Source organism: Scyliorhinus canicula, chromosome 3 (assembly GCF_902713615.1).
Source record: "Scyliorhinus canicula chromosome 3, sScyCan1.1, whole genome shotgun sequence".
Taxonomy (NCBI): domain Eukaryota; kingdom Metazoa; phylum Chordata; class Chondrichthyes; order Carcharhiniformes; family Scyliorhinidae; genus Scyliorhinus; species Scyliorhinus canicula.
Genome location: NC_052148.1, coordinates 102107081 through 102123035, shown reverse-complemented (window position 1 = coordinate 102123035; position 15955 = coordinate 102107081). Strand labels below are relative to the sequence as shown.

Here is a 15955-nt window from a genome sequence, read left to right as displayed (position 1 = left end):
CATTCCGCGGTCCTTCTTTAAAAGAATCAATAAAATTATCCTGGGATTTGTTTGGGCGGGGAAGTCCCCGCGGGTAAAGAGGGGGTTGCTGGAACGGAATCGTAGCGAGGGGGGACTGGCGTTGCCGAACCTCAGCAACTACTACTAATTCTTTGAGGAAGTGACAAAGTTAATTGATGAGGGAAGGGCTGTAGATGTCATATACATGCACTTCAGTAAGGCGTTTGATAAAGTTTCCCATGGCAGGTTGATGGAAAAAGTGAAGTCGTATGGGGTTCAGGGTGTACTAGCTAGATGGATAAAGAACTGGCTGGGCAACAGGAGAGAGAGTAGTGGTGGAAAGGAGTGTCTCAAAATGGAGAAAGGTGACTAGTGGTGTTCCACAGGGACCGTGCTCGGACCACTGTTGTTTGTGATATACATAAATGATCTGGACGATGGTATAGGTGGTCTGATTAGCAAGTTTGCAGATGATACTAAGATTGGAAGAGTTGCAGATAGCGAGGAGGACTGTCAGAGAATACAGCAAAATATAGATGGATTGGAGAGTCGAGCAGAGAAATGGCAGATGGAGTTCAATCCAGGCAAATGCGAGGTGATGCATTTTGGAAGATCGAATTCAAGAGCCGACTATATGGTCAATGGAAGAGTCCTGGGGAAAATTGATGTACAGAGAGATCTGGGGGTTCAGGTCCATTGTACCCTGAAGGTGGCAACGCAGGTCGATAGAGTGGTCAAAAAGGCATACAGCATGCTTGCCTTCATCGGACGGGGTATTGAGTACAAGAGTCGGCAGGTCATGTTACAGTTGTATAGGACTTTGGTTAGGCCACATTTGGAATACTGCGTACAGTTCTGGTCGCCACATTACCAGAAGGATGTGGATGCTTTAGAGAGGGTGCAGAGGAGGTTCACCAGGATGTTGCCTGGAATGGAGGGTGCCAGCTATGAAGACGGAGGTTGAGGGGGGACCTGATTGAGGTCTACAAAATTATGAGAGGTATGGACAGGGTGGATAGCAACAAGCTTTTTCCAAGAGTGGGGGTGTCAATTACAAGGGGTCACGATTTCAAGGTGAGAGGGGGAAAATTTAAGGGAGATGTGCGTGGAAAGGTTTTTACGCAGAGGGTGGTGGGTGCCTGGAACGCTTTGCCAGCGGAGGTGGTAGAGGCGGGCACGATAGCTTTATTTAAGATGCATCTAGACAGATATATGAACGGGTAGGTAACAGAGGGAAGTAGATCCTTGGAAAATAGACGACAGGTTTAGATAAAGGATCTAGATCGGTGCAGGCTGGGAGGGCCGAAGGGCCTGTTCCTGTGCTGTAATTTTCTTTGTTCTTTTTGCACTACTGGGTGGCTAATATAGCCATGATAAGGAAATGGATGGTGGGTACGGGGTCGGTTTGGGAGCAGGTGGAGGCTACTTCGTGCAGGGGCACCAGCTTGGCTGCCCTGGTCACGGCTCCCCTGCCGCTCCCGCCGGCCAGGTACTCCACCAGCCCTATAGTGGTGGCAGCTTTGCGGATTTGGGGCCAATGGAGGAAGCATGCGGGGGAAGTGGGAGCTTCGATCTGGTCCCCAATATGTGACAACCACCGATTTGTCCCGGGGAAGATGGATGGTGGGTTTCGAGCGTGGCGGAGGTGGGAAGGATGGGCAACCTGTTCCTGGAAGGGAGCTTTGCGAACACGATGGCGCTAGAGGAGAAGTTCGGGCTGGCGAGGGGGGGAATGACTTTCGGTACTTGCAGGCACGGGATTTTGTACGTAGACAGGTCCCGTCCTTTCCACGCCTTCCACCAAGGGAGATCCAGGACAGGGTAGTTTCCAGGGGTGAGGTAGGAGAGGGGAGAGTCTTGGATATTTATAAGGAGCTTATGGGAGCGGAGGACACAGGGACTGAGGAACTGAAACTCAAGTGGGAAGACGAGCTTGGTGGGGAGTTGAGGGAGGCGTATGGGCAGACGCTCTGAGGAGGGTAAATGCAACGCAACATGTGCCAGGCTCGGCCTGATTCAGTTCAAGGTAGTTCACCGGGCCCACATGACGGTGGCCCAGATGAGCAAATTCTTTGGGCTGGAGGACAAGTGTGCTATATGTGGGGGTGGACCAGCGAACCATGTCCACATGTTCTGGGCGTGTCCAAAACTCAGGGGATACTGGCAGGGATTTGCGGACGTCATATCCCGGGTACTGAAAACAAAGGTGGCGATGAGTCCAGAGGTGGCGATTTTTGGGGTGTCGGAAGACACGGGAGTCCAGGAGGGGATAGAGGCCGACGTTGTGGCCTTTGCTTCCCTGATATCCCGGCGACGAATACTGTTGGCCTGGAGGGACTCAAAGCTTTCTCGGCTTGGAAAAAATCAAGTTCGCCTTACGAGGATCACTATCGGGGTTCGCCCGGAGGTGGTAACCATTCATCGACTTCTTCACGGGGAACAAATCGTCAGGGGGTGTGGGGGGGGGGGGGGGGGTATTCAGTGTGTTCAATTGCTGCTCCTGTTAGACCATGTGACAGCTCTGGAGCTGCGGATGGATTCACTTTGGAGCATCCACAACGTTGAGGAAGTCGTGGATAGCACGTTCAGTGAGCTGGTCACAATGCAGTTAAAAATTACTGAGGGAGATAGGAAATGGGTGACCACCAGACAGAGGAAGAGTAAAAAGGCAGTGCAGGGTCCCCTGCGGTCATCTCCCTACAAAACAGATATATCATTTTGGAAACTGTTGGGGGAGATGGCTCACCAGGGGAAGGTGGCAACAGCCAGGTTCATGGCACCGTGGCTGGCTCTGCTGCGCAGAAGGGCAGGAAAAGAGTGGCAGGGCTATAGTGATAGGGGACTCAGTGGGAAGGGGAATAGCCAGGCGTTTCTGCGGATACAAATGAGACTCCAGGATGGTATGTTGCCTCCCTGGTACAAGGGTCAAGGATGAAATACATTCTGGATGGGGGAGGGTGAACAGCCAGCTGTCCTGGTGCATATAGGCACCAATTATATAGTCTCTTCCTGGTCTCAAAGTCACCAAGCTACCTGTTCCCCATATCTTTTAACCCGTTTTCTTTTTCTTAATCAGAAATATATCTATCTCCCTCTTGAAACTGTTAATGATTCAGACTCCACTGTACTATGTGGCAGCAAGCTCCACAAATTCATCACCCTCTGTAAGTAGTGGTGCCTCCTCAGCCCAGTTTTAAATCTACCGCCTCTCAACCTTTCTCTGTGACCTCTTGTTCTAGATTGCCCCACAATGGGGAACATTTGGAAGAACGGGACTGACGAGATTGCTCTACAGATAGCTGGCATGGAGGTGATGGGTCAAATGGTCAACTTCGGTAACATTTGACTCTAAGATGCTCATTAAATGTGATCTATACATTGCTATTCTCGTTCAAAAAGGCAAAGCAGCTATTTTACATTATTCTAAAATACAGCAGAGTATAAATAAATACAGAGCATTTAGCACAATAACACATCCTGTTAATTAAAAAATACTACATTCAAGTATTAATGATAGGTGGTAATTTTGCATGAAACTTTAAAGTTACATCTTTAAAGGGTGCCCTAATTAGCAGTGACCTTAAACTCCATCTCCCCCTTCCCTCCCCCTCACTTCACGGCAAGCCCCCACCCCGACTCACCGGCCACTGCCCTGTCTATGCCAAGTCTCATGGCTCCCACTCATACACATAACGGGAACCCCCCGCAATTGGGCCCAATCCTGCCAATGCCCAGGCAAGACCCCCTCCCCAAACATCTTGCCGGATGTTTGAATATTCAGTAAGAGGTGGGGGAGGGGGATCATGCAGCATGTAGGCGCTTTGATAATATGCAAGTCCATTAAATTGTTTTAAAATTAGGTTCCCACCATTTGTGGGCAAGAACCTCACTACACCACTGATGAGGGCCAGGGAAAATCAGAAACTAGATCATCTCGGCGAGAATCTAGTTTCCTGACGAGGTTATGTACTCTTGCCACCATTCTCATTGACAGCCAACGTGAGATCAAAATCACCTCCTATATCTTTATAATAGAAATTGAAGAGTCACTGACATCCAGAATACAGCAGTGCATTCAGTCAAGAAGATTCTCCAGTATTGACTGGCAATCACCAATTTAACAGCTAGGCTGTGAGTACCTGTAATATTGATACCTCAGAAGCACTGCTTATATGAGACATCCGAATGAAAATGCAGTGGGACAAAATGATTTCAATAAATAAGGTAACTTTATTAAAATGTATTTTCAATAAGCTTTCAAATATTGTTTATTGCAGCACATTGAAATCTCTGGTTAAATTTACATTGGGGAAATGTACCTCTTTTCCTTTTGTATCTCCATTTTCAATCCATTCTACGGTAGCACTTTCGTTATCATCATTTAATGATGTCACCATAGCCTGATGTATCCGTCCTGGAAAATGGAAAGTTGCAGTCAAAATATTATTAACTACTGTATGAAACTCCAGATACAAATTTACAATATAAAAGAGGTTGGTTAAAAAAGTACTTTAGCTATTGAAACACTAGCTCTCGTAGAAAATTTTTAAAAATTGATACACAGTATGTGGCATCGCTGGGTATGAGAGAATTTATCCCCCTAATTGCCCTCAAGAAGGTGGTGGTGAGCTGCCTTCTTGAACTGCTGCAGTCCAATGAGGTATAGGTACACCCAGAGTGCTGTTAGGAAGTGAGTTCCAGGATTTTGATCCAGTGGTATTCAAAGAACGTCCATATATTTCCAAGTCAGGGTGGTGAGTGGCTTGGAGGTGAACCTCCAGGTGCTGGTGGTCCAATCTGTCCACTAACCTTGTCCTTCAAGATCAGTGGTGGGTAACCTGTGGCCCGGGGACCATATGCAGCTCATGAGACATTTTGTTGACTGTTGTCCATGCGCAGCTGATTGGGACAGTACAGTCAGGTAAGCATTTATTACTTCTATCACTTATACTTTGTGCGGACTTTATTTTGTGGCTTATAGTTTGTAAGGACTATATTCTGTACTAACGAGGACCAGAGAAGAAGGGCCCTAGTATAATTTTAGATTGTTTGATTTTAGGCATCTTCAGAAAGGTTTAAAGTAAAGAGGTAAATCTTGCCAGACGAGCTTAAAGCCATAGTGTGCCGTATGTGGGAAGCCGGGTAACATTTCCAGTGCCCACGGTCAGCATATGTGCAGAGAGTGTCTCCAGCTGATGCTCCTGGAATGCCAGGTTTTGGAGCTCGAGCGGCCGCTGGGGACACTGTGGAGCATCCGCGAGGCACAGATTATTGTGGATAGCATGTATAGAGTATAAAGAGGTGGTCATATCGCAGGCAGGAAGAGAATGGGTGACCACCAGGCAGAGTAAGAGAATTAGGCAGGTGGTGCAGGAATCTCCTGTGACCATTCCCCTGGGCGGAACAGTAGCACAGTGGTTAGCACTGTTGCTTCACAGTGCCAGGGTCCCATGTTCAATTCACGCTCAGGTCACTGTCTGTGCTGAGTCTGCACGTTCTCCCCATGTCTGCGGGGGTTTTCCTCTGGGTGCTCTGGTTTCCTCTCACAAATCCCGAATGAGTGCTGTTAGGTGAATTGGACATTTTGAACTCTCCTACAAACAGCATAAAAAGGGATAAGGCCCTAAAAACAGAATATGGGGAATTATGAACTAAGTTGAAAAGTAGGACCTCAAAGGCACTGGTCTCAGGATTATTACCCGTTCCACGTGCTCATCAGAGCAAACATAGTAGGACATATCGGATGAATAAATGGCTCAAAATATTGTGTTAGGGTAGGGCTTCAGATTCTTGGGACATTGGAACTGGTTCTGGGGAGGTGAGACCAGTACATCCTGGATGGGTTAGACTTGGGCAGGACCAGGACTGACGTCCGAGGAGAGTATTTGCTAGGGTGGTTGGGGAGGGTTGAAACTAAAATGGCAGGGGGAGAGAAAGGATAAGAACAAAAAACAGGAAGGGGAATAAGAAGTGATAGGCAGAGAAATCAAGGGCCTGAAACAAACAGGGCCACAGTGAAAAATAATGGGACAAGGAATGTTACAAAGACAAACCTCAAGGCTTTATGCTTTAATGTGTGGAGCATTTGCAATAAAGTGGATGAATTAATCGCACAAATAGATACAAACGGGTATGATATCATAGGGATTATGGAAACATGGCTGCGGCGGTGACCAGAAATGGGAACCCGCATCCAGGGGCATTCAGTAATAATAATGATCTGTAGAATTCATGAAGAGAATGTTTGCAGCCACACCGAATTTGGATACGCACCAGTTAATACTGCGGATGGGGTCGGGGACTTGAATACGGTGTTGAACCCGAAGCTGGGTAGGTCTAAGCCTCTGTTCTTGACCCCCCTTGGGGGGCAGCGTGCGTGTTGGCTGGGTTTATGAAGGAGCTGGGGGGGGGGGGGCGGCCCCCGGAAGTTCTTGCATCCGAGGGAAAGGGAGTACTTGTTTTTCTCACCGGTACACAACGTGTATTGAAGAATAGATTTTTTATTGCGATGTGAAAAGCGCTGTTGGCAGAAATGAGGCACAGTATTCAGCGATTGTTATCTCGGACCATGTTCTGCATTGGGTGGACATGGTCCTAGAGAAAGGGCCGGCACAGAGGCCGGTCTGGAGGCTAGATGTGGAATTGTTGGTTGACCCAAATCTTTGCACTAAAATGGGCACAGTAATTGAAGATTCTATTGGGTTTAACAGGATAGGGGAGGTGTCACCGTTGGTGGTGTGGGAAGTGTTGAAAGCAGTCGCGAGGGGTGAGGATTCTTCGTTCAAGGCACAGGTGGATAGGGAGGCAACAGGAGCGGAAATGGTTGATAGAGGAAATTTTGGAGATGGGTGGAAGCAAGGGGAAGAATCTGTTTTGAATCGGTTTGTGCGTGCTCTCAGACTTTTGTTTGTCCTGTCCAATGGAAGAAGTTGGAAAAGTGAGAAGCCGAGTGGGAGGGGTCTTTATGCTGCCTGCTTTCCCAAGGCAGCAGGAGGTGTAGACAGAATCAATGGATGGGAGATGGGTTCATGTGATGGACTGGATAGGACAGGGGAGATGATGGTTGCATCGGGGCAGGTGAATAAGGTTTCTGAGGTGTCTTACAGGAAGGTGTGTAAGTCGGAGCCTCCGGAAGATGAGTCAGACATGAGGGGGTTTCTGAGACAGTTGGAAGTGCCATGTAGTGGAAGAGAAGAGGGCAGGGATGGAGGAGCCCAGGAGGGTGGAGGAAGTGCGGGTAGCAATAGGGAAAACGCAGACAGGGAAGACGCAGGCAGGGAAGACGCAGGCGTCGGATTGTTTCCAAGTGATGTTTTAAAAGTTCTTGGATAGGTTGGCGCCGCTGTTGATGGAGATGTTTGAGGACGCAGTGGCGAAGGGGATACTGCCGGTGACGATGGGACACTTATCCATCACTTTGCTGCTAAAAAAGGACACGGATGACACTTCTGGTGGTGGCCATGGTGTGAGTTGTTGCACATTTGGCAGCTCCAGCTTTTGTGTGTTTTGTTGATCCTTTTTCCCAATTAACAGACGGATGTTTTAACAGAAAACGGTGCAAGAGTGGTGGAGGAAGACTATACTCCACCAGTGGATGGATTCATGGACCAGAAGTGGTTTTAGATGAAAGGAGCTGTTGGAGCAAGAAACTTTTCCTGGAGACATTGCTGGGGGAGGGGGCCTTCGAGCGCCTGGAAGTGGATCGGGTGCATAGGGTGCTGATGAGGAAGCCGCTGGCGAGCGAGCCGCCGAGAACGATGGCAGTGAGGTTACACTGATTCCTGGGTAAGGAAAGGATTTGAGGTGGCTAGGCAGACGAGGAGATGTACCTGGGAGGGCAACGAGTTTCGGGTATATCAGGACCTGGGTGCAGAACTGGCCAAGAGGAGAGCGGATATCAACCGAGTAAAGTCTGCCCTCTGGATGTTCGGGATGTTGTACCCGGCCCTCCTCTGGGCGACCCACAATGGTCGCTAGTGTTGCTTTACTACACTGGAACATAGAACATAGAACAGTACAGCACAGAACAGGCCCTTCGGCCCTCGATGTTGTGCCGAACAATGATCACCCTACTCAAACCCACGTATCCACCCTATACCCATAACCCAACAACCCCCCCCTTAACCTTACTTTTTAGGACACTACGGGCAATTTAGCATGGCCAATCCACCTAACCCGCACATCTTTGGACTGTGGGAGGAAACCGGAGCACCCGGAGGAAACCCACGCACACATGGGGAGGACGTGCAGACTCCGCACAGACAGTGACCCAGCCGGGAATCAAGGAGGAGGTGATAGTTTGTTAGAGACAATGGACTAGCAGGAGAAGGAGGACATTGAGCTTTGGAGGAGTTGTTTGGGGAAGTTGGTTCTCTCTGCACCCTTGCCGGTGTGTTTGAAGTTTTCCCCCTTGTTTATTGGCTGATATTGTTGTAATTTTCTAGTCTCTCTGCTGGGGGGGGGGGGGGGGGGGGGGGGGGGGGGGAAGGAGAAGAGGAGGAGAGAGAGGCACTCATAGAAGAACCCCCTTTGTTTTCTCCCCTTACTCAAGGTTATTTGATGGGACACTGGAGGGTCGTGCTGGGTGACTGCACGATATTGTTGTCTTCTCTGGATGTTATTTTCCTTTTTTCCTCGTTCTTTTTTGTTGTTATTGCTGTTTGCACCATGGGTGTCTGCGCGTGGGGGGAAAGGGAGGGAGAGGGAGAGAGAAATTGTGTGTCAGGAGACCTGGGAGTCCAGGGGGTGAGAGCAGCTGATGTCTTGGTTTTTGCCTCCCTGGTAGCCCAGAGATAGATCTTGTTGGAATGGAAGGACTCGAGGGTGCCGAAACAGGGGGTTTGGGTGAACGACCTCGCGGGAATTCTCAGATTGGAAAAGATCAAGTTCGCCTTGAGAGAGACTGTGGAGGCGTTTGCCCAGAGATGGAAGCCGTTCTTCGACTACTTCAGATGTTGCCGGTTAGTTGGAGAGGTACCTCCCAAAGGTGATTGGGGAGGAGCAGATGGGGTTTGTGAAAGGAAGACAGTTGTCGTCTAATATGGGGAGCCTGTTGAATGTAGTGCTCGCTCCGATGGAAAGGAAGGAGGTGGAGATGGTGACATTGGAGGCGTTTGACCACGTGGAGTGGAGCTATTTGTTTGCGGTATTGGAAAGGTTTCGGATGGGCCTACATATGTGGCATGAGTGAGGTCATTGTACAAGGACCCGAGGGCGAGTGTGCGTACAAATGACATGAACTCCGGGTACTTTCCTTTGCATAGGGGAACGAGACCCTATGTCCCCCCCCCCCCCCCTCTCTCCCTCTGTATGCACTGGCAATTGAGCCCTTGGTAATAATGCTGAGGTACTCGGAAAAATGGAAGGGGATAACCAGGAGGAGGGTGTGTGAACATAGGGTGTCCCTAAATGCGGATGATTTGCTCCTGTATATTTGCACTCCGGATGATATAATGGGGCTGCTTCAAAGGTTCAGGATTTATTCAGGGTACAAGCTAGATTTGGGGAAAAGTGAGTGTTCTATCTATCAAAGTTATTTTTTATATTGTGGTGGAGAGGTTGAGTTCATCGTTTATATGGGCAGGTAAAGTGACAAGGATTTGGAGGGCGATGCTCCAGAGAGGGCGACAGTCGAGAGGTTTGACCCTTATTATTGGGCGGCGAACACAGAGAAGGTCTGGGTTTGGAGTAGGGAGACGGAGACTCTTATGGGTGAAGTTGGAGGCTGGTTTCTGTAAGGGGTTGGCATTGCGTGCACTGGCGCCGCTCCCATTTACCCCAGGGAGGTATGCCGGTAGCCCGGTGGTAGCCACTTAAAAATTTGGAGGCCGTTTCGGCAGCACTTTAAGTTGGGGGCAGGGTCAAAGATGACGCTGATCCTAGGGAACCATGGGTTCGAGCCTGGGGAGGATGGTCACAAAGTTTCGGGGTTGGGAGGAACGAGGACTGGCGGAAGTATAGGCTTTGATTATCGATCTTGATTTGCGATCTTGGGAGGATTTGGAGACAAAGTATAGGGTCCCTATGTAGGAATGCAGCATCTAGTTACCAAAATTCATTACTGTCCAACATCTTCTCTACAGTTCCAAATTAATCACTATTTTGAAGATCTTGCAACAGTATATAAGCTGACCCACTAAAATCTAACCTCCATACCTGAAGAATTCTCACAAATTCTGCAAATATTAAGCACAGTAAACCAATAGACAGATAGAAAGCATTCAACTATTTAAAACAATGCAAAATAAAGGATTTATGCAGCAAAATTAAGCATTTCGCTCAACTCTCAAGGCTCAATTCAAAGCACAAGACCAAGAACAAGGTGTTTTTTTAAAGTATATTTATTGAAGTTTTACATAATAACAATATAATAAGCAATAAATCAACGAAGATGCAAGGGCACAAAGTTAAAAAAAAGTACAAATAAATCCCTAATGAAAAAACAAACTAAACTTAAACATTATAGCTAAACCCCCTAATAGCTGATGGTATCTAGATCGTTTAAAAAAAGAAAATAAAAGGTTACCATCTCAGGTAGAACTATCCACCAACTCCCTGATGGTATATTTAATTTTTTCTAAGTGCAGGAATTTCATTAAATCACCCAGCCAGGCAGAAGCACTGGGTGTGATTTGAGACCTCCAGCTAAGCAATATTCGCTTCCGGGCTACCAGTGAGGCAAAGGTGACAATGTTCGCCCGTCCCCAGAGAGAAACGCTGATGAGTCTGAGACCCCAAATATGGCTACCAATGGACATGGCTCTACAACCACCTGAGGAATTTCCGATATAGTGTTGCAAAAGGAAATCCAGAAGCTGACAAGTTTGGGGCAAGACCAAAACGTGTGTGTAGTTAGCTGAGGCAAGCGAACAATGCTCACACCTGTCCTCCACGTTTTGGAAAACCCCCACTCATCCTTGCCTTGGCCAACTGTGTCTTGTGTAACACCTTGAACTGAAGAGGACATGGAGTTGACCCTGTAAAGGGTCACCCTCCAAGCCTCATTAGTAAGCACAGGACTCAGCTTCCTCTCCCATCTCACCCTCACGCATCCCATGAATGGGGCAGGATCCAACGAGAGAATATAGCCATAGACATGGCTGAGCTAAGGATAAAACCTTCTTCAGCGAGAAGGGCGGGGCCAAAGGAAAGGAAGGAAGGTCACAAATCCGAACATAACGAAAGAGGCTAGAATCTGGCAACTGAAGTTTGTCAGCCAGCTCCCTAAAACGGGCAAATCTTTCCTCTACAAACAGGTCTCCAAAATCCTCAAGGCCCTTTGCCTTCCAAGATTTAAATGAAGAGTCCAAACAAGAAGAAAAGAAGAGGTGATTGTTACAAATAGGGGCTGAATAAGACAGGAAAAGAGTTTAAAGTGCTGCTGAAACGGTTTCCAAATCCGAAGCAAGGAGACTACCACCGGATTTGAAGAAAATCTAGCAGGAGAGAAGGGCAGTGGTGCAGTAATCATGGCATGAAGAGTAGAGGTAGTGCACGAGCGAGCATCCATTCTGTCCCAATTGGAATCGGGGTCACTAATCCATAGCAAAACATTTTGGTTGTTAGCAGCCCAGTAATAAAACAAAAAATTTGGGAGAGCCAAGCCTGCTGTCCACCTGTCTCCTTGGCGCAGAATGTTGTAGATTCTGGGACTCTTAACCATACAAATAAAAGCAGAAATCAATTTGGTAACCTTAATAAAAAAGGATTTGGGCAAAAAACATGGGGATACATTCAAAGAAAAACCTGGAAAGTAAATTCATTTTGATCGTTTGGATCCTACACGCCAGAGACAGAGGGAAGTTGTTCCACCTCTGTAGATCTGCACTGACACTATTAATCAGGCTCGAGTAGTTTATGAAGTGAGGCCCAATTGTGGGTCACTTGGACCCCTAAATAACGGAAACTCAGATTGGACAGGTAATGAGCAAAACTGAGCTCTTCTTCAGGCGGGGGGGGGTTTCACTGGAAGACATTCACCTAAATTCAATTTGTAGAGGAGGAGTCAAATGTGTGTCTTCATCATGCTATCCATGGAGGGAGTCAGGAAAAAAAATGTATAATTGGGTACTCCAAATTTATTTTATTATAAATATTTACAAATCTGGTGGCTGTAATTATTGGGTAGCCAAGGGCCAAAGACTTATTGGTTAATTCACTTGTGTTGTCAAATTGGGCTAGAATCGACCACACACTAGCCCAGTGTTGTCAGTGTTTATAAATGAGATGAGTGGTATGAACTGCACTTGGTAGGGTCCCTGTTCCCCATAAGGAGCAAGATAATAGAGGCTTCAGTGAAGGTCGGAGGGAATGCTCCCCAAGACAGTGAGTCATTGAACATGTTGAATATTAAGGGCATGAGCTGTTCAGAGAATTATTTGTAAAACTGGACCGGGAAGCCATCATGCCCGAGTCCTCATCAGGTTGCATCAGCCCAATACATTTTAAAATCTCATCTGGGCTTAACGAGGAATCCAACTCACAGCTCTTGCCCACCTCAAAAGTTGGGGTGTGCAAACCATCCAAAAGGTCAGCCATGATTGATTTATCTGCCAAGGGCTGTGACTTACACATATCGCAGTAATAAAGCTGTGTTGACCTGCAGATACAAAATTGCCACCTTTATTGCATATATCCTAGGAATCTCTTGCGAGGTTGCTTGCCATTTGAGTTGATGAGCCAGAAGACGACCGCCTTCTCCCCATGCTCATAAAACGGATCCCTGGAGCACTGTACCTGATGCACAACCTTGCCAGTGGACACAAGCTTGAACTGGGTCTGTAATTTCTTTCCTGTTTTGTCAATAACTCCGGAGTAGGATTAAGTGAGTAATGGTAGTCCACCAGTCTTTTCTGCTCCACCTTGGTCATCTTCAGCATATATGCCCCGTAAGAAATATATCCCCCCCCCCCCATGACAGCCTTAAGAGCCTCCCAAAATGTGGAGGGAGAGATGGAGTCCAACTTGTTTAGTTAATCTTCTATGTAGGTTGACAAACACAAAATTTATTGTCTGCCAGCAGAGTGGTGTCTAGTCTTCAGGGTGGGCGTTGGGCAGGGCCGGACTCCAACAGTGGATCGACAAAATGTGGCCCGTGGTTGTCAATAACAACCACCAAGTACTCAGCTGCAACCATTGAAGGTAGGAGAGCCCTATCAAAATTTTTTAAAGTCATTGCAGGAATATGCATGATGAACAGGTGAAAAAAAAAGAAAAATCCTAACCGTTCGGGTGCAAAAAGTGCCAGGGATCCGCCCTCACCATCTGTGTCACAAAAGAGGACAAAGCCCTGGCCATCACAGATAGGACAAGAGATTTAGGTGTGGAACAATCCAAATTTTCAGATGCAAGTCAAAGTTGGGAAGAGATTTTGAGTTCATGTCATCCCAGTTAGGGGCCTAAACGTTAACCATGAGTGTTCACGAGGGAGTCACACACAATAATATATAACCATTGGGGTTGGCTATAATCTGAGAGGAGGAGAACTGAACTCTCTTATTAATTAAAATTGCTGTTCCCTCAGCCCTGCCATTAAAACTGGAGTGAAAAACCTGCTTACGTAACCTGGTCTGGTCCTTGACACGCAAGTGGGTTTCCTGCTAGAAAACAAGATCTGAGTTTAGGATCTTAAGGTGGGCGAATGCGGAGGTTCGTAACATGGAACGTATGGGGGCTGAATGGGCCGGTGAAGGTCTCGGGTCTTTGCGCACTGGAGGAGCTTACAGGCGGGGGTAGTCCTTCTGCAAAAAACGCACCTCTGGCTGAAGGATCAGGTTAGGTTGAGAAAGGGATAGTTGGGTCAGGTAATTCACTTGGGATTTGATTCAAAGTCGTGGGGGGGGTTGGCCATCCTGCTGAGTTGTGGGGATTGTACCAGGCTAAGGACGTGCTGAATCCGGGGGCAAGATACATAATAGTGAGTGCAGTGCTGGAGGGGACGCCAGCGGAGTTAGTGAATGTTTATGCACCGAATAAGGACGACATGGGGTTTGTGAAGGGGTTGCTGAGAGCGATTCCAGACCTGGACATGCATCAGTTGATTATGGGGGGTGATTTTAATTGCGTACTGGAGCCGAGGGTGAATAGGCCAAGCCCCAAGTCAATGGAAAGGTTGAGGATGGCGAAGGAGTTGGGAGGGTTTATGGATAGGATGGGAATGGTAGATCCGTGAAGGTTCAGGAACCAGGGGGAGAGGGAGTACTCCTTCTCGCACGTGTACAAGATATACTCTACAATTGATTTTTTTGTGGTGAGCCAAGAGGTGCTGGTGGGGATGGAGTATGCGGAATTTGTGATTTCTGACCATGCAGCACATTGGCTAGCGGTTAGACTTAGTTAGAAGCAGGAGCAGAGACCAGGAAAGAGGTTAGACTTGGGGCCTTTAGCAGACAAGGGTTCTGTGAGAAGATGCGGCCAGTGATTGAGGTCTATGTGGAGCCACATTTTGGGAGTCATAGAAGGCAGTGGTTTGGGGTGGGGGTGGGGGAGAAAGGAAGGAGATTACCTCGTTCAAAGTACACAGAGCTAGGAGAAGGAGGGAGGACTATGGATGCTTATTGGATAAGATATTCGAGGTGGACAGGAAATAGTTGAAGGCCCCCATTAAGGAGGGACTGGCACGAGAAAGAAGTTGTAGGGGCAGTTTGACAGGCTGATGACAGGGAATACTGTTGGGCAGCTACAGAGGGCAAGGGGGGCGCAGTATGAATATGGAGAGAAGACGAGCCGCAGGCTAGCCAATCAGCTGCGGAAGCAGGCAGTCTCTGGAGCAGGGGTGGGCAAACTACGGCCCGCGGGCCGCATGCGGCCTGCCAAAGGTATTTCTGCGGCCCACCAAGTCATTTTTAAAAAAAATGGGGGAGGGGGGGGGGCTGTTGGGTTACTTACTGGTATAGGGTGGATACGTTGACTTGACTGGGTGATCATTGCTCGGCACAACGTCGAGGGCCGAAGGGCCTGTTCTGTGCTGTACTGTTCTATATGAGGCGCCCAGAATCATAACGGGGTGAAGTAATTATTTTACTTAATATACTATGCGGCCCTTTGTGAATTCTGAATTTCTGAATGTGGCCCTTGCACGGAAAAGTTTGCCCACCCCTGCTCTAGAGATAAATGAGGTGTTCAGCATGTATTTTGAGAAGTTGTATAGGGCCGATCCAGGTGGTGAGGAAGGGAACATGGGCGGTTTTAATATGGGCTGGGATTCCCATGGCTGGATGAGGTGAGGAGGCAGGCACTGGAAGAGCCCTTAGAGTTGAGAGAAGTGATGCCTCGCATAAAAGGAATGAAGTCAGGGAAGGCCCCTGGGCTGGACAGTTACCCGGCGGAGTGGGTTCTCCCTTTGTGGCACCAAATAAAGAGGGAAAAATGAGGTTTCAGCAGTTTCCGGGTAATCTAAAAAGCCAAATACTAAGTAGCAAGGTTTAGTCACTATAAGTCGACTACATTTTACAGAGATCTCTGCTGGCAGACAAATGGCAGCACAGCATTTTCAATTTACTTTACAAGCTTTTTCACTGATATTTTGTGTAGGTGCTAGTCCTTAAACCTGTGAACATATCCATACTGAATCCAAACAAAAAGCCTCAATTTTTGTCTGTGACCCAGAATCCCCAGATTAAACACAACCGACACACCACATTCGCTGGGATGTGAATGTACCAAATCTTAGTCAGATAATGTGGGGAGCTGAAACCAGAGGAAAATCAGACAAAAAGTAAATCAAATAACAGCACTCAATTTAATTATTTATTTTAGTGTCCAAACCCATCAATGGCAAAACTGGCACAAACAAAAGTTCCTGAACATATTTGATAAAAACATTGTACTTTCCAAACAATTCACAATACAAAACATGGACATTTTCTCCACTCTAAATCACCAAAGAAACCTGGGGCGGGATTCTCCGACCCCACGCAGGGTCCGAGAATTGGCGGGAAGCGGCGTTATTTCCGCT

The 15955-nt window shown here is 47.6% G+C and overlaps 2 protein-coding genes across 5 annotated transcripts in view; one reads left to right on the top strand and one right to left on the bottom strand.

The window, feature by feature from the left end:
• Positions 1-15955, top strand: part of LOC119962841 (bone morphogenetic protein 2-like) — a 252281-nt gene that overhangs the window by 2083 nt on the left and 234243 nt on the right. The gene's annotated exons all lie outside the window — the stretch shown is intronic.
• kif2a (kinesin family member 2A) overlaps positions 1-15955 on the bottom strand; it is a 188059-nt gene that overhangs the window by 135338 nt on the left and 36766 nt on the right. For all 4 annotated transcript variants that reach the window (XM_038790994.1, XM_038790996.1, XM_038790995.1 and 1 more), the window contains exon 2: positions 4320-4414. In XM_038790994.1, coding sequence (XP_038646922.1) covers positions 4320-4414 — 95 coding nt within the window. The remainder of the gene's footprint in view (positions 1-4319; positions 4415-15955) is intronic.